The sequence below is a fragment of the Limulus polyphemus genome, unplaced genomic scaffold, assembly GCF_000517525.1.
Source record: "Limulus polyphemus unplaced genomic scaffold, Limulus_polyphemus-2.1.2 Scaffold1285, whole genome shotgun sequence".
Taxonomy (NCBI): domain Eukaryota; kingdom Metazoa; phylum Arthropoda; class Merostomata; order Xiphosura; family Limulidae; genus Limulus; species Limulus polyphemus.
Genome location: NW_013666895.1, coordinates 80,706 through 100,447, shown reverse-complemented (window position 1 = coordinate 100,447; position 19,742 = coordinate 80,706). Strand labels below are relative to the sequence as shown.

Below are 19,742 nucleotides of genomic sequence, written 5' to 3'. Positions count from 1 at the left end.
AATACGTACTATATAGATATATATATATATAGTATATAGTATATATATATATATATATATATATATATAGTATATAGATAGATATATGATTATTTTTTTAGAGAGAGAGAGAGTGAAAAACGATTACACTTAAAGAAATACATGCCAACAAACCGTCTGACTACAAAATATCAAGTTATTAGATTAAAATAGTGTCCTTCGCACATAATTGGTTTCATTATAATCTTACTTTCAGTAACAATATCGGCGGCAAATCTAGCTCTGGAACAAAAAGCTGTGTAACGTGATAAATTGGTTGTTAATGAATCGGATATACAAACACAACCAGGTATTCACTAATAAACGACTGTGTATTCTATTTTTCTTACGTGTAACATACAATATTGTGGTGCTATATTTTTTATCAGTACACCCCTAGCAATCCTGGCTTGTTGCAGTCTTCCCTAATTAGAAGTATGTTCTTACGGTATACGGTAATAATTATGTTTTAAATTGTTGAAGATGAAATATGACAGAAAAAAAGAGAACAATGTATGTAGTGCCTAATCTTCCTCTCAAACATCGTACTACTAACTAGTAATGGTACTATTGAACGGAGAGTCGCAGACTTTCCGCAAAATGAATTGAAACACAAGCTTACTACTTAGTATTTTGTCTTATCATTAAATATTATTAGTTTGAAAGCTCATCTTCCAATTAACTACTCGACAACAGTAGTTTTCATGAGTGCTCAACCAGAAATTAATATACTGATCCTCTGAAAATGTTTAACCACGTACGAAATAGTTTTATTTTTAAAATATTTCCTAACGTTTTTTTTTTTTTTTTTTTTGTTCAACATGCGCATCGATAATAAACTCTTGCTGTAACATCGAAGGTAAATGATGTCATATTTAATTTTTTTTATTTGCGTACACACACGTCTTCAATATTGATTTGACAGTTTGTAACAACACAACACTTACTTAAATGTTAATCGCACTCCTAGTACTAACGCGCACAAGATTTCTTTGCACCGAAGAACAGCTGGGTCTTGGCAACAGCAGTTTAGGTTACTGTCTTAAAGTGAGGGGCCAGCTAAAAGTCAAACTAATTATACCTTTTCATCTCAGCAAAATAATGCTCAAAAACCATTATAATAATAATTTCACCGTTGCAAACAACTGGAATATTTTCGTGGAACAAAAGCGTTGATTTATTACTATTTAAGAATTTAAAATAGTCGTGGTTTACAATAGCATTTCTGATTAACTGAAGAGGATACAGTAGTAAATCCTTCGCAATGGCCATGACGTTTTGAATTTCTTGATGTAATGTCGATGAATATCACATTCTGCAATGTCGAAACACAGAGATGCAAAAGATGTTTTTACATTTTTGTGGTGCATAAGAAAAAATGTACACAATCCTATCAGTTATGTACGTTTTTAAAACTTTTTCGGAAACTTAATTTTCACAATAAGCTTGACATGGTTAACAGTAATAGCAATACTACTGATAAGTTGAAATATATTAATGCTTTTAATAGTACTTAATAATAACTTTCGATCAAAGCAAGCTAAGTACTTAGAGCGAAACTGAAAATTAACCTGGCACTTGGTATAGCTAATTAAAAAACACCCTTCTTACGTTACTACTTAAAAAGATTAGAATGCATTGTTTCATAAGTTGAGTATCCTCTCGCTATCAGTATAACTATAAAATAAACGATATTTTCAGCAAAGTTCAGCACTACAATCACCCATATTTCCCTCTCCCCCACAAATGAAAATTGAATATCAATAGTGATTTTCCTTAATCTCCAAAAAAACAACAGAAAATATTTACTACTTACAATGAAACGGTATTCCTTGGAAGTTTGGCAAGCTTGTCAGGTGTTAACGAAGACACGTTTGTTAATTTATTGCACTTGACTCGGTGACCGTGGTTAATTGATGGACGGCCCCTACAACGACAAGCTTCAGGGCAGTCGGCTGAAACTGACGCCATGGCCGAAAGAAGTAAACAGGTCATCCAAAGTGGTTTCATTTTTCTTTACTATATATTCCACTTTTTTAACTCAGTTAATTTTAAATTATATGTTTGTTGGTTCTTTCGTGTCATCAAAACGGTCGCCCAGTATAAATTACTTAACTGAATATAGCACTAATGGACAGTGAAATGAAGGATATGTTTCAAACTCGTTTAACGATATATTTAAGGATCCAAAAACAAACAGTTTTAAAATTAAAACTCACACTTTCATAAGCGAAATAGATTTCCTTTTGCTTCATGGTATATTTTTGTACAAATAAAGGCCACAAATAATATTCTACTAGAACTATTCCAACTAGAAGGTTGGGTCATATCGACTGGCATTCAACTTCAAGGAAAGGCCCTAAGTTTTACCCTACTCGGCTCCAATGTCTGAACGAGGGAAACCGCTTATTAGCTCACAGTCACACTGTCTGTATCTTATATTTAGTATTAAAACATGTAGAGCCAAGACATTATCAAATTCACCGAGAACAAATTAAATCGTCATTAATATTTACCTCTGAAATGTAGTTCAAAGGTATATTTCCTATGCCCTGAGACAGCGTTCTTCCGTAGAAAAGGAAAACAGCTCGCGGGTTGTCAAGCTTTCGTGGCACCACTTACTGAACGCTAAGGGCACTGAGGACATTGCAATTACGATAATACATAAAGAAAAAAATTATATATTTATTATGTAGAAACTATACTTCTTATTCTTCCTCGAAATTTAGTATTGTAATCTATCACGCAAAGCAATCTTATAGGCCTAAACCCCTTAAGTAACAACACTACTCTCAAATATAGCCTCACTTTCATACTAATAACAGGATTTAATGACCAAAGCGCGATGCGTGAACAACATAAAGCCACAAGCAACAGCCATCCTCTCAACGACATGCTTGTCGAACTGAACTATTACAACGCACGTGAGTGGTTGACTTTTCGTAGTTATGTTTCAATGAACTTGATTGGTAGATGGAAAGTGAGAGTTTCTTAATATAATTTATTATACAGCGCGATACGGTATATAAAATTATCGTTACAGTAAGTTATTTCATTTTAAAATGTGCCTTTTGTTACCTTAATTACACAACTATAAAAATTATTATTATGTTTGAAGGTTGAACCGTTAGTTATTGCTTCGATTGTTAATCAATCGACTGTTCATGGTTTCAAGTTACCGCCAATTTGATCAATTGAAGTAGATATGAAGAAAAGACCAACTTCTTAAGCTTAGCACAATACTTTGGTTTACTCTTAAGATTTAAACTAGAAGTAATTATAAAGAATATATAAAACAGAGAAATAAGTAAAAAAGAATTATAAGAAGAATAAAATGTAAATTTGAAAAAAACTTGTTAAAGATATGAAGATTAATAGATCTTTTTATAAATAAGTAAACAGAAAAAAGTATATCAAAAACCTGTCAACAGGGTAGTTAACATTAATGGAGATCTGACACAGAATAGTGAGGAAACAGCACAGGTGTTTAATGAATATTTTGTATCTGTGTTTTAAGAAAGAATTGGGTGAGGAATTTTTAATTTTGAGTGAGGCTACACAGTCTTTATTTGGGACTGAAGAAAATAACTGAATACATAATGTAAATGATGTTAGTTACAGCCAAAATGAAATTTTAGATTTGATTGTAAATGAAAGGTGAGGTGTTTCAGTTGATGAAGCAGATAAATGAATTCAAAGCCATGGGACCTGATAATATCCATCCAAAGATACTGAAACTGGCAGCAGATGAACTAGCAAAACCCTTAACAATAATTTTTAACAAATCTCTATAGTCAGCAAAACTACCATATGAATGGAGATCTGTTATTATGACTGTAATTCATGTAAAGGGAAACAAGAAACTTGCAGCAAATTATAGATCAATTTCTCTCACTTCACAGGTGGTTAAATTATTGGAGAAAGTTATTAGAAAAAGGATAATGGACCAACTTGAAGGTTAAATATAATTTCAGTCTTGCAATATGGTTTTATACCGGGAAGATCAAGTCTTACTAATTTAATTGAGACCTTGGAAGGCTGGACTTATAATGAGAGTGCACCATTTGATGTTGTATTTCTCGACTTTAGCAAACCATTTGATTCTGTCCCTCATAGAAGATTACTACTTAAGTTAAAATAGTATGTATTACAGGAAATATCTATGATTGGATTGAAGCATATCTCATTAATAGATTTCAATGTATCTCAGTCTGGGTAGAAGAAGGTTATTAGTGGTGTTCTCCAGGGCTTGATGCTTGGACCAATCTTGTTTGCTATATTCATTAATGATCTACCCAGGAATATCAATTCATCATGTAAAATTTTTGCTGATGATTCTAAAATATATAATTCAATAAGAACTAAAGATCAGGTTGAACAATTAAGGTCCAATCTCAAGATATTAACAAATTGGTCAAAGGAGTGGATGCTGGATTTTAATATTGAAAAGTGTAAGGTTATGCATTCGGGAATAAGTAATACCAAGCAAGATTATTTCATGAATGGGGTTAAGCTAACTATTACAGATACTGAAAATTATTTAGGGATATTAGATTCTTCAGAGTGAAGTCCAGTGCCATATTTCAGAAGTTACTAGGAAGGCCAACCAAACTCTTGGAAACATAAGATCTTCCTTTGAGTTTCTGGATGCTGAGATATTTTTCATATTATATAAGACCTATGTAAGATCACATTTGTAGTATGCTGTACAAGCTTGGCCACCATACCTAAAAAAAAAAAGATATTGATGCCTTGGAAAGAGTGTAAATAAGAGCCACAAAACTGAGTTAAAGGATAAAGCATATGAAGAGAGACTGAAGAGATTAAATCTAACTACACTGTAGGAGTGGAGGCATAAAAGAAACATAATAAAGACCTTTAAGATTATAAAAGAATTTGAAAATATAAATGCTGAAAAATTATTTATAATAAATCCAAGTGACCCAGCAAAAATATACAAAAAACATTGTAATAAGAAATTTCTATACACACAGAGTAGTAAACAAATGGAATAAAATAGTCAATCATGATATTCTGGAGGCAACGTCGGTGAATGCTTTTAAGAACAAATATGATAAATATTAAGACTGTCTATTTCAAGCATCTAATTGTTAAAAAAAAAGAAAGAAAGAAGTATTAATAGTGATAAACTTTAAATTGTTTTTTGTGGAGAGGCAGGCAACAAGTACTAATATGTGCACTCAAACTTGCTTATTACTACTGTGAATGAACCTCACCCTCTCTATTTTTTGTATTTATATGTATATGTATGTATAATTGCATATTTAACTTTTTGTGTTGGGTTCTTGGCTGAAAAACATGGTTATACGTCTCTATTTTCGACATGTATACATCAACAATTAGGTAAAATATAACTTTGGATCTGCTTCTATAATTCTAACAAATTTTTAATTTTGTCTCACAGTAAAGAATAGATCACACATTTTGATGATTAGTTTGTAACCATAAACATTCTGTGGTTTATTAATTTTTGAAATTAACAGACTGAATTAAATGTTTGAATGAAACTCAATGACATATGGCCACTTATTCATAAGAAATACTTACTTAAATTTCCCAAAAATACAATACCTTGGCTTAACAAGAGCCAAAAAAAGTGGAGGGAGAACTCTGGAAAAATGACTTGATACTTCTATCTTTGATTTTAATTTTGAGCTTGTATGTTTAAAACATTATGGTTTTACTGAAAAGTCTGTACTCTGAGATAAATAATTCCATGAAATTTATTTGGGGTTATAATTCACATATCTCTACAGTAATAATGTATTCTTTGTGCTAATTATAATATTTTATAAGCAAGAAAAAATATGATTTAATTACATTACAAAGCACAAAACATTTTCGTAAAATCTGTCAAACATGTCACTAAAGCAATACGACACCTAGCAAACAAAAACTCATAATAGTAATAATACAAAGCCCTTTTGTGGAATATCTTCCAGATATGCACATTTTAAAGCTCATAAGAGAAATATTTCTTGTTTGTTTTATGTAAGAATCTTTGTCCATAAAAGTATATCACACATAAAGAAATAAAGCCTTTTGGTATACAAAATCAGGTCACCTATATAGAAAAACAAATTACAATAATAACTTACTAGTTACATACAACATTGTAAGGAACACTATGCATGTAACAAAAACAATCTAGTTAAAAAACTCTACTTACAAGATTATCCAGTACATTACATAGACTTCAACTGCAATTTTGGAGAAGTACAGGTGACACAGTTAATCGTATTTTTTTCATACAATTGATTACAGTTTCTAAAAATATTAGGTGCATATTAATATGTATATATGCATTTTATATATTTGTATACAATGAATGTACTTTCATTCTTTATCTTATGACAATGCATGTATACTGTAACAATAAACATGCAATCAGGACCCCCACACTTAGAAATTACTTGATCAATATCTGTAGTTATAGATATAGATAATCAATATACCAGGAAAAATAAATATCAAAAAAATTACCTTTAACAGCTGCATATATTATATTTGTCACCTTATCTGATAAAATATTACATACCTACTAATGTCACTCAGTTTTTACTAGTTCTGCTTATAAAATTAAATCTTTGCAGGTTGTACAACACAACTTTCTATATATGAAATGTATTTGCAATGTTAGTATTTGAAACCATAAAAATGCAAAGGTAAAATTTTTTCTTCTCTATTTATATCATAACAGCACTGTTCTTTAGTATCAAAAGTCATAAGGTTTAAAAAAGATGTCACTGGATCCTACACCACATTTTTTAAAACAAGTTTATTACTACAGAACTTTCATGTTTCTGGTGGAATCTCCAACAGGCAGCTTGCCCAAAAGTATACAATTAAAAATTTTTTTTTATGTTATGTAAAATACAATTAAATATTCTGCACAGTGACTAGCCCACATTATCACAGTGAAATAATAGAAAATTTTTAAATTGCTTACAATCGTTTATAAAATATTTGACCCAGACATCTAGAACAAAACAAAAATGTAGTAAAGTGCTCCTCTTTCTGCTTTAATAATTCATCAATAAAAACTAGTAATTTTAGCTTAGGAGACAATCAGTTACTCTACCAATAAAAGCTGCATTTTTTAACTTTGAAGACAATCGAGTACCGTACCAATAAAAATTGTATTTCTTAAGTTAGGAGACATGGTATTATCATATTAATAAAAACTAGAGATTAGAAATAGTTGACAATATATAGTGGTCTAATACTAAACATTTTCTTTGACATACTAAGGATTAGAGACTATATATTCTGCTAGAAAATTATCCTTACAAAACTTACTTCAGTGGTATACATTGTGTTTAAAACTCCATAATTGTAGTTTACTGTATATATCGAGAAATTAAAAAGATAATCAGTTATTTCTTGGTAAGAAACAAAACACAAGGATAGATTCTAACTAAACAATGACACAGAAAGTATCTTGAGTTCTATAATATGTGATATCATATCAAGTATACATCATGAAACATAAAGATAAAAACTGCAACTGATATACAATACCAATATGATGTTATCTATTTTCTGAATGAATACTGTGATATCAATTAACAGCACCATTCATAACATAATAATAAAAAATAAAGCAGTGGCTTCTTCATTCATGAACAATCATAAAATATTTGAGCGATTGTTAAATTAGACTTTCTATTGTGCACTTAAAGGTAAATTGTGTTAAACTATGCAAATTATAATAAAGTATGTTTCAACTTTTCACTCAACAAAGCTATAAAATAAAAAAAAATCAAGATTTAGTGTTGTAAAAGATACAACTGGTGGATACACCATGTACATGTATATTTCCTGCAAATCTTGCTAATTTTCTAGTTTCTCTTTCACTCTGGCACAAACATTTATAAAACTATTCACAAATGAGAAGATTATGACTTATGAAAGAGCATAACACCAAAATTACAATATAGCATAAAACAAAGTACAACAAAATAATTATCACAGTCTTAACCTGAAATTAAATTATGACAGGAACTCAACAATGGAATACATAGTCATTGTAATAAATACAATATAGCTGTAAAGCAAAAAAATTAATTTCTAGTTATCACTATCTTCTCCAATATCCTATATTACATTATACAAAGTGTTGTAGAATCAAAAGAGAAAGATGTAATACAATGTGTTGTAGATTCAAAAGAGCAGCACTGAGAAAGATAACTAAAAATCTTTGGTAAAAATGTAATACAATCTCTAAACGAATGTCTTAATCTTAAAAATAAAAGTACATTTAGCTCCTATGGTTTTCAGCTGATACAATCATGTGTGAAGCAAAAGTGGAAAGTCCAAGTTCTTTCTAAACGTACTATTTGAATCGAGACAAGTAAGAACATTCTAAACGTTCTACTTGTAACTTTATATAAAAATTGGGACGAGCCTCAAGTCAACATGTAATCAACCTTTCCAGGATATCTATCAAATTAACATAACTCCAGTGAAATAAGAATCATGAGAAGAGCAAGAGTTAACTGATTTTAGTTTTGATAAATAACAATGAAACTAAAGCACTTTTACACAATTTGGCACAGGGTAGTCAACAGTTGAAAAAAAAAAAATCACAAAACAAAATGGATAATTGAAAGTGAAGCTGAATGAATGTAAAACCCCATTCTGTCCAATTTAATACTTTAAATCAATCCCAAAATACACATACTATCATTTACTTAATAAATAAGTAAATGTTTAAGTGTATTTCAATAAATATAATTTTAAAATACGATCTATATTATTCTAAATAATAATCTCACATTTAAATAGTAAAATACAATATACTTATTGGGTAGTGTTCTAAAATACTGTCATAAATTTATTTTATTTAAACTTTGCACTACAGCATTCTATTGTATTAATAAATATGACTGACTTATGTAAAATTAAATTCTATACAAATGCTATAAATGGTAATCATGTCAATGAATTATGTTTAAACTCATGTAGAAAGCTGTATATTGCATAATAAACAAAATAATCATGATAAAATAATGTAGTGATACCAATGAATTGTGTTTAAACTGCTACATAAATAAGTATAATAAAACAAAAAAACAACAATAATCATGTCAATGAAATGTATAAAATCTTGTAGAAAGCTGTATATTACAGCTTAAATAAAATAATCATGATAACAAATAATGTAGTGATACCAATGAATTGTGTTTAAATTACCGTATAAATAAGTATAATAAAAACTAGTTGATTGGTTATTTTGTAGAGCAAAGCCACATTGGACTATCTGCTGTGTCAACTGTGGGTTAATTACCCCAGGATTTTAGTATTGTAAGTCGATAAACTTACCGCTGTCCTACCTGGGCATAATAAAAACTTGTGGAAGTTTGAAAACAAAATATGGCACTAAATCAGCCATGTAACTATTGCAGGTGAATTACACAGGAGACCCCAAGCCCAGACAGACTTTCAAACCTCACAATGCTTAGTACCAAGTCAGAAACTGCACACAAGAGGCCTTATAAAAGAATTTGCCTCAAGACAGTTCCAAAGAAAAAATTTATGTAACTTGAGTATACTGTCTTTGTTTTATCTTTCTTGTCTTTTTCATTCTTAAGATGATTTCAAATTGAATTTCTACTTGAAATCATCATCATAATATAGTTATTTTCTTTTAAATGGCCCAAGGGAATCTCTTACACCTGGACTTCAAAATTACAGTTATGCCCCTGAACTAAATTCTACTGATATTTCTCATTTTATAAAAATGTATGGAATTAATCAGTTAACTAAAGAATAAATATTAAATTTACAAGTTTCTTTTGTTGCCTTAGCTGCATTGTCAACTTAGGTATTCAATCACCACCAAATGCTGCATAAATAGCTGAAGGTATCAAAACTTTTGTTGATTAACATCCTTTCATCACAGATTGTACAGGAGCATTCTACGAGATATATATTACAACGTATTCTTTGCTTTCACTCACAAATTCTTAGAATAATGTTTGGTTTACAACACTTTTAAGAAACTGTCATGGAATACTGGAAGCATATAATTGGAGGTGACTGACCTAAAATGTACAGTCATTTTAAAGCATACAATATCATTCTTATCATCTGAATAAAAAAAAATTATAACTGTTGCCTTTTTTTTTCCCCCACTGATTTTTAACTCTTATTTTTATAAATTCATAGGATGCAATGAACTATCTCGGGAGGTTTGACAAACCCCATCTACATCTGCATGCTGATGCTTTTGTTTGATGTTAAGCACACAGCAACACAATAGGCTATCTATACTGTGCACTAGAGCATTGAGAGCTAGCACAGTCCCTTGGGCAAACATCCTCGCTAGGCCCCCTTTCTCTCTCTTTTTAACATTTTTAAGAACTTATTAAAAAAATATCTGAAATTAGAACAGCAACGAGTTCATAAACAAGGCAAAATCACAGCAACAGCCATTTTTAGCTCATGGTATAAGCGTAAAAACGTTAATAAGGTAACAACAAATATCTATTAAATGTATAAAGTAACAAACATATATTAATTATTACTCAAATTATTATTTCAATCACTCTTAATGTATCAAGTGTCTATATGTAAAGAAAAGCCAAAAACTATGCTTTTTTAAGATTAAATGAAGATATAGCCTAAAGTTGGTTTGTGGGCTTTATGGCATAACTAGATTTCATTTGCCTGGGCTAATGGCCAGTTGCCTTCCCCTTTCCTGTCGGCAGACCTGGCTGTGCCTACCATGAGTATTGAAACCTGTTTTTTAGTGATGTGAGCCCTTAGACATACTGCTGAACCAATGGGAGGCTACCAATGCTCTACAAAACATCTTTCAGTTCTTTGATTTCATGTTTTGAGTAGACTTCCAAATTCATCTTTCTTTCCTAATAAACACCTAACAGCATATTTGATTTTTTCTTTTTTATCTACACAATTTGTAATCCTCTTTTTCAACAAATAAGTTGGAATGAGAAGAAATGCAAAGATTCGGTCTAGTGTATGGTATAACATAGAACAAGACACAGCATGTTTTTATTTTATTCTAGTTGAAAGTTTAATACAAGATATGAAGTTAAATGTTAGTGTACTAAATAATGTGTTGGTAAGTTTTTTATTGCAGAAAATGCAATTTTTTATTGCATTTTAAAGCAATAAGAACAGTGTGTACCATTACACATAATATGTTCTTAAATATGGAAATGAAAATGTAATTTTATTCGGAGAATCGAGTGGTTTCAGTGTAACACAGTTTTTCCACTAATTTGCAACAGCAGAAAGTCCAGAACTTCTAGCACATCAATTTTGGAAGTCCCATTCAAAAACTTGAAGGTCTCAAAATACTATATTGGATGATAAATGTTGTTGTAACCATGCAACTTTGTCACACTGCACATTCCAAACTAGGTCATTTGGACTGAGCCTCTATTTATTGCTTTTCTTGTCTGTGTGTGTGTGAGAGTAATGTGGCTTGGGACATGCCTAAGAAGTATTATGAATAGTACCAATGTATACCAAATATTTCCAAGAGTTATGACAATAGCCAAACAAACATATAATTTGTCACTATGCTGATGGTAGAAATTGACCAGTGAAGGGTGCAGTTTACTCGTGACCATTACAAGTGAATTACCAGGATTTAAAAGGCAGTTGTCAAAATCTTAGTTACTAAAATTAAGAAACATTTTTTAAGGGTCACAGTAACAAAATAAGATTAATTAGAAAATGGAAACAATGTTGTATTTTTTAGGCCTATGGGCATATGGAATCGAAGCACAGATGTCCTAGGAACTTCCACACATTAAATTCTCAACATCGAAAGGAAGATTGTTGGTGTATAATACCCCAGGATGGTCACTAGTAGAAACATTGGTCTAATCCAGAATTTACAGACCAATTAATATGTAACTTTATTGACAACCACAATACAAGCTAAAGTATGCATCAAAATGCTAATTTTTTGTGCTTTTTTTTCCTGGACATTAATTTATAAAAAAAAAATAATATTTATTAAGTTTGTGATTTGTACCAAGAATGGCTACTGCAAGATTCCCAAGAAACTAAACATAATATACAAACACATCAACACAGGTAGTTAATATACATCTTCGGAAGGCTCAATTGGAGGTAAAGTAACATATATGATTTCTTACAATCATATATATATATAGGGAAATTAATTATTGGCTTTATGTGGACACACACATCCTTTCCATAACTTATAATTTCTAATGTGGGTCATATTTACAAACAAACAAGAAAAAAACTATCACCACAATATAACAAATACATCTTTCAATAAAAGCACAACATATCTAAGGTATACGTAGCACTAAGCAATTCTTTTCAATTTTAAAATAAAGAAGAATTTTCCAAGAGAAAAAAAAGTATACATACATTTTGTAGTCTATATATGAGTATTCTATCAACATATGATTAATATGCAAGTAAGATTTTTCTGTTTCGATAAACAATATTATTAATTTTCTACCCACAAGTTATGAAACTTCAAATGAAAAGTACAGGTTTTTGGAATCTCAAAAAGTTGCAATGATAAAAAAAAAAAAACTTCAGAAAAATTACTTGGGTTTATAGATACAAATTTTTACTTTACACAAAAAAAAAAAAATACATGAATTTATTGCACTTTTCCCAATCTTTACTTTTAAAGAAAATTAAAAGCCAAGGTTTCTATACAAAAAGAGTTTGGATACATTGTAAAAAGAACAATTTTTCTTTTATTTCAAACATATAAAATAAATAGTTCATTTAATTGGTAGCTACATTTTCAGAAAATTGATTCATCAGTGTAAATGTATTAGTTTAACTCAGGAAAATATTCATTTATTTTACCAATTACAGCAAATACCTGAAGCAAGAATATAACTATCTTTAATTCACTTATAAGGTGTGAAACTGATTATGACAGGCCTCGACAAATATTTCAGATCTAGGAGCTACCCCAAAAACTCAGGAGCTAGGTGTGCCTAACCTAACTTCACAACTGTTTGTACCAGGAAATGGGGGCTACGTATATTTGTTTACTTTCACAGCAATGTGTGCATGCTAATGATCACGATATCAACAACCACTTCATAGTATTGCCTGAACTAACTGCCTTTGGTCCCGTCTGAGTCTAAACACATGCACTGATTGGTTGAATTGAGAGAAAGAAGAAAAACAAAATGATGCAAAATTAGTATCATGTTGTGCAACCTCAGCACTTCATTCCTGTAAAAACATGAAGAAGTGCTGAATCCACCACTAAAATCCTAGAAACAAAATTTGATTTAGGACTCAAGAAATGCAAAAATAGTTCCAGACTTCCAAGAGTCCAGAACCATTCTAGATTTGAGTTTTATTTAGCACAGCTCTATGCACAAATAAAATGGGAGACAATACTACGCACCAAGATGAAATTTTTAGTCACCATGGCGATCTGGTGCCCAAAATTTGTCGAGGCCTGGATTATGATATAATGACAAAATTTGCTTCTGAGGTAACCACTGTATTTTCAAATAAAAATGAAACAAAATCAGATTTCATTTTATAATGAGGCTATTTCATACCTACACATCAAGCTTAATGATTTTTAAAATATTTAAAAACTCTGGTGACGAACATAATATTTAAGAAGTATTCAAAACCTATAATAGTTGCTAACAGCTCTGAAAAATCTTAAAATCCTTAATTCTTAGAAATAGTGAAAGTGTTCAAAACAATGAACACTTATTGAAAGTCCTATAAATGTCAAGAACTCTGAGTACTAAAGGTCCACTCAAACAAGAAAGCCTGGAAACATGAGCAAGGATGGGGTTATTTGGTGCACATAGAATCTACAAGTATCCACAATGTATGTGCTGTTCTCATCAAATGTCCTATACTCTCTGTCCTCTGGGTGGTATAATAAAGGAGTCCAAACTGATGTTTCATGGAATTATCTCACTTTGGCTGAACCTCCTGAAGGCCTTGAGATGCACAATAAAGTGGTGGTGAATCCTACATAAAACAGTAAATCAAAGCAGGTTAACTTCACCACCACACAAACATTGAATAACAGTCATAGTATTAACTCCGTGCAGTAAACTTATGTAATATAAATGTTTTCAAACTTTTTTATTTGTGCATTATGTGGGATAAAAGAAAAAATTAAAAATGTTACTCAATAATGTTTTCTCCGATAACTAATGATTACAATTTTTATTGAGTACCAAATCCAAAATTATGAGCAGTTTTCATGCACACAAATAGTACTTTTAAAACACACTATAAAATTAACAGCAATTATTAATACCTGGCTTTTAAAATTAATTCTAGAATCATCAATAGCGCTGAGCTCCATAGCAAACCAGTTAGCTTTTTAAACATGTTTCTAAACATTTGTGCACTAACTTGCTTGTGCATCCCTCACATTGTTAATGACAGGGTCCCTAATAACATATATGTAAACACAAATACCATCAATAATGCTGGTGTTTCTTATGTATTTCATATAGAAAATGAGTGATTTCAGCCAATATGCTTAGTTTGGGAATCAACATTTTTCAGCCCTTAATAGGGGTCTTGAGTGATTTTTCCTGTGCACTTATATAAGCCTGATGACTGTTATATTGATTTATTTTTAATAGCTACTATTATTTGATTAATTATCAGAAGTAACAATGACAGTACAATCATGTGAGATTTATATACAAATTACAACAAAATTAGAAAGTACACTGTAGATGTGCGATATCATGCCGAACCATGTGTACTGCTCTGTGATATTACTTCTGTCACATATTGTAATTTTGGAAGAATATGTAAAAAGGCTATTCTATTTACTTTCACAAATTTATTCAGGAGAGTATAGCATGAAATCAATGTTCATAAGATAATTTTATTTAGCTACTAACTTCTCTGCCAATCAGTCAGAAGTAATATTATGGAAAACTTTCAGCAAGGGCATAGAAATGGTGTTAATAAAGAAATGACAAAAAATATGTGCCTGCACACTTCAATTCTCCAAGTTTTCATCAAAATTCCCAGCCACTTCCCATGTGGGAGGCCAAAATAGTGATTTTTTCCAGTGGCCATGGGAACCATGACAACAACAAGTTGGTTATGTGAGGATTAAATAGCACAGTTCATGCCAAATCAATGTAATTTTGAAATTCCTACAATGATAATTCTATACATAATCCACATCAGAACAATGTTGAGTCACATTTATTTTTGACAATTGTTTGTTAAAATATTCATGAGATATATGCAAATCAGCCATATCAGGAAAGTGCATTGTGTATTTCTTGTTACACGAACATTCAAGTTGTTTCTCATCACAACTGTATCACCAGTATAACAACAATCTTGAGTCACTCATTTCTCCACTATCAAACTAGTGAGACAATTGCTTTATTTTTGATTTGTGAAAGATAGGGTCATGGTAGTTGTTATATCCTACTTGTACAGAGATCTCATACACAATTGTGCTTTTGTTTTTTGGCTTTAATGGATTGGATAAGTGTTTATTCTATTTATGTTTTTTTAATCTTTCATGTGCATCCTCATTGCCCAATTACAATGGGGTGTGTTGATATGAATATTACCCATTATTCAGTTGTTAATAATCGGCACATATGCCACTTACACATTCATGCTTGGAGAAATGCATTAACTAAAGGAGCTCATAACATTAGTTAAACCATAGAAAAATGCCCAATTCAACTTATGAAATTTTTCTGTTGAAATAAAAAATTAAAGTTATTTACAAGATTAATACAGAAAATAATAAAGGGTTAAAATTAACATTTCAATTTTTATTCTAACTTGTTAATATTCCAGTGATTTAGAAAAATTAAGTGTAGTAAATGTGAAATCAATAAGTACTGATCATGAAGTTAGCTATATTTTTAGTTTTCCCATGAGGTATCGGAAACCAATGTGTCAAACCAGAAACAAAAACAGCACAAAAGTTACTGTGGTCTGTCAATTCTCTCAAAATTATAATCATAAAACATTATTCTTAATAATAAATTGAAATTATATTTTCTAATTGGATTTAAGGTCAATAAAACAACTAATTAGTAACATTTATAATATTACTGTTTTCTCATGTTTTCAATACAAATATTTTATGTAGAATTATTACTTAATGTCATAATTTTCCTATATTGAAAATGTGTTTCTGATAGGTACTTACCTCTACTCACAGATATAGCTCTTCTCGTGCTGTCCTCTATATGCTAAATTATTTTTGAATGCCACAAGCCTTGAGCTCCCACGTACCCCATGATCAACATGGTTCAACTACATCTGACATGTAAATCATCATGCGACAATTCTCCTGATGCAAGTAACTCTCTCTATTCAATTCTACCAAACTATCTCTTTGAGTTTTGGCAGAAAATAGAAACACTTGTTTTCAGTGGGGAGGAAGGGTTGGAGGAGATAAGTACCTGTCGGAAATACATTTTTCAGTATAGGAAAATTATAACTTCTGATACAGTATGTTACCTCCACTCACAGGTATAGCTAGAATCCCACATTGAAGAGGTGGAGTGACCAGTGTGAGGGAAAGAAAGAAGCACCCCTCAAAAGTGGTCAAAGGGCCCCTGAAAAGTAGAGATCCTCGCAGTAGATGATCCTACGTGCGAAATAGCACCACATCTGTACCAGGTATACTCTATGCCCAGTGTGGAAAGAAGTGTTGCAAACATGGGCAGAAAAAAAGAGGAGCACATCCAAAAGGATATGAATCAGAACCACATGACATCTGAATCTCAATCCCTTGGGAGACAGTAATGTGTGTGAAAGTAAGAGGATGTGCCCCAAGGTGTAGAGTGGCTAGGGACCATACATGGCAAGTCAACCGCATCCAAACCCAGCCACTGGGAACCAAAATCCATGTGGGGGTAGGTGGAGGATCATTCCAGCAGTAAGTCAACTACAATCCAAAACCTAGCCACCAGAAACCAACATCCATGTGAGGGTAGGAAAGAGGATCATATCCTCTTCACCTCAAGTTCAGCAGATTGGAGGGAGATATTACATCATTTATGTGAGCAAATTGATAATAAATTGCTGATTCGGGAATCTGACATACAGATCACTGAAATAATCAAGATGTCCCCATATTGTGTGACATTTCACTCAAAATCAATCAGACAGGAATCATCTCCAGTGCAGTATCGTCCTCAGTTTATGTAAATCTTCAAGAGATAGAGCAAGAGGAAGAACCATAGCAACTTCTATATTCATCCACTGTCACCCACAACACATTAGCAATGAAGATGAGGCCAATTGAGTGAGGGAACAGAGACACCAGTAATACATGTGTGAGAACTTGTGTTGATTAGTCCTGCTCTGAATCCAAAACCCAGCCACTGGGAACCAACACCCATGTGGGGGTAGGATGAGGGACCCAAATAAAAGGAATGAACTGCAATTTTGATGGTTCACTCCAAAGCTACAACATCCCCTCGGGTTGGCCTGTTCAGAGATGGAGGACATCTCATCATCAGAACACCACTGCCATACTCTCAAATAAATGGATTCATTATTTTTTGTATTGTGTATTACTATTACGTTCAAGAGGATACCTCCATGGTCCACCACCCCAGCAGCTTGGAACTGAAAAGTGGTAAGGACTCCAGTACTCCTCTGGAAGAAAAAGGGAGGAGAAAATGTGGTGGAGAGTCCAGAGGAATGTTAACACTGAAGACAGTATAACAGGTGACTACAAAAAACCCTATTTTGAAAAGAAGAACACACCTGATTTATTCAAGCTAAGGAATGGCATGAATGGGCAGCTACCTCCTTCTGCTTTACCCATGAAATCCATGGGTTAGTAGGTCCAAAACTGGCATATTAACAAAGCAATATGAGGAAAAATCTACGAGCAATCTTATGGAACATTCCATCTCAATAGTGTGCATGTAGTGGCCATGGAAGTTATAATTGTGAAGTCATCATTGCCTTACAGTGCAGATTTGACTAGTTTATGTATACCTGGACAGGCGCCACTCACCACAGAGCAGGATCCTTAAAGAAAAAAAAAGGGACATGAGGTATATATACTAAAATGTAACTTATCCAGTCACAGTCTCATTGAAGAGTGAAGGATGGTGACAGATGGAAGATGGTACCTTAATGAGGAAGAAACAGCTAACCAAAGCAGATAATGGTGGATAAACATATGACATGTAGTCCCAGTGCTCGATGGAAGAAGTACCTCCAATGTACAATGGGGGTGAGATGTAGGTAAATTGTAAGGTGCCTGATCAGAGTAAAGACACCAGGATTTAAGGAAGAAAATAAAACCAATCAAATCAAAAGCTGAACCAAAATCCAACCACCTAAGCAGCATGGATAAGAAGCAGATGAGTATATTGTGACAACTCCAGTTTGGAATGAGCTAACAGAAGCTAGATGACCAAGTTGTGGTGTAAATACAATCCCCTATCATGCTGAAGTCAGGTAAAACTCTGAAAATCTGACAAAAGACTAATAGATCCGAAACAAAGTCAAATCATAAAGTGCAAAACTGGTACCCAATCTCGTGGTGAACAAACCTAAGATAGTATCACGAGGGATGAAAAATAAGAACATGGGTATAAGAATTCAAAACGTCTACCTTGGGCATCCTCAGTTCTGGAGAAATGGTCCACCAGAATATGATAAAGGACAAGATAATAAAATGGGAAAGAACCAAGAAATGATTGAGATGGGACAGGTCAATCACAGAACTCCAATCAATATCAAGAATACATGACTAATGGAGAAACCCTTAGAGGTAAAACAGGTAAATGAGAGGAAGGTGCCAGACATGAAACATGAGTTAAGAATGCCATGACTCGTAATAAGACAAACAAGACAACCAAAAAAAAAAAAAAATTAGAATAAAGCATCACAGATACCCCACATGACACTAAAATCACAGGAGTAACCCCCATAAAAGAGCTAGCCATAACTCCAGAGTAGAAGTGGATGGTAAACGAACTTTGTAAAAGACAGTATCCCACCCCAGAAGATCCTAAAAGCAAAGAAGCTACATGAGTATGGAAAGAGCCAAAGATGGCAATCACCCCAACATGGAGGTAAGGAGGGCAAAGGTATCCTACTAAAATCCTCAAAAATTAGGTAGAATGCCTCAGAAAGGAGGTGTACAGCAAAGAATTCCTGTAGGAGAGTTAATAGGGGAAGACAAAGGCTAGAAAACTTGGCAAGGGATAAAAGGAGTTTTGGTTACATACATAGATAGATACTGACATACACGCTACATCCATTATAGCAAGATTTATTTTTCATAACAAGAGTGTTAAAAGTTAATTGTTTTACAAGCGATAGTTATGACAAGTTTCATTACGTAGTTCAGCAAGAATTGTACATTGTGTATGTAGTTTAATTTTTGTATTATGCTTTTGTAATATTGTTGACATTATCTTACTCAAAACTTCTAAGTTTTCTCTTTATGTGTAATATTGTTTTTACTAGACGGTTGGATATTTCTAAAGTTTTTCTGTCACGTTATAAATGTGTGTAGGTACAGAGTGCAAGGAAGAAAGCTAGTGAAAGTAAAAGTGAAAAAAGTAAAGTTAGATTGTGCATTTAGCCAGTATAGTGGTGATTTCAAAAGTGAGTTTCCCAGTTTGTATTGTACTATCAGAGATAGAGGAGAATAATTTATCTTGTCAAAGGGTGGGCTAAAGTAACTGAACCTGTCTATGTGGACTATGAAC

General features: G+C 32.1%; 2 protein-coding genes across 4 annotated transcripts in view; both read right to left on the bottom strand.

Annotated features, from left to right (window-relative positions):
• LOC106462933 (adhesion G protein-coupled receptor A3-like) overlaps nucleotides 1–2,866 on the bottom strand; it is a 114,698-nt gene extending 111,832 nt beyond the window's left edge. Inside the window, exon 1 of the mRNA XM_022390336.1 lies at nucleotides 1,835–2,866. Coding sequence (XP_022246044.1) covers nucleotides 1,835–2,028 — 194 coding nt within the window. The 5' untranslated portion in view covers nucleotides 2,029–2,866. The remainder of the gene's footprint in view (nucleotides 1–1,834) is intronic.
• Nucleotides 2,867–10,595: 7,729 nt separating this feature from the next.
• Nucleotides 10,596–19,742, bottom strand: part of LOC111086643 — a 46,048-nt gene continuing 36,901 nt past the window's right edge. For all 3 annotated transcript variants that reach the window (XM_022390334.1, XM_022390335.1, XM_022390333.1), the window contains exon 8: nucleotides 10,596–14,022. In XM_022390334.1, coding sequence (XP_022246042.1) covers nucleotides 13,966–14,022 — 57 coding nt within the window. In that variant the 3' untranslated portion in view covers nucleotides 10,596–13,965. The remainder of the gene's footprint in view (nucleotides 14,023–19,742) is intronic.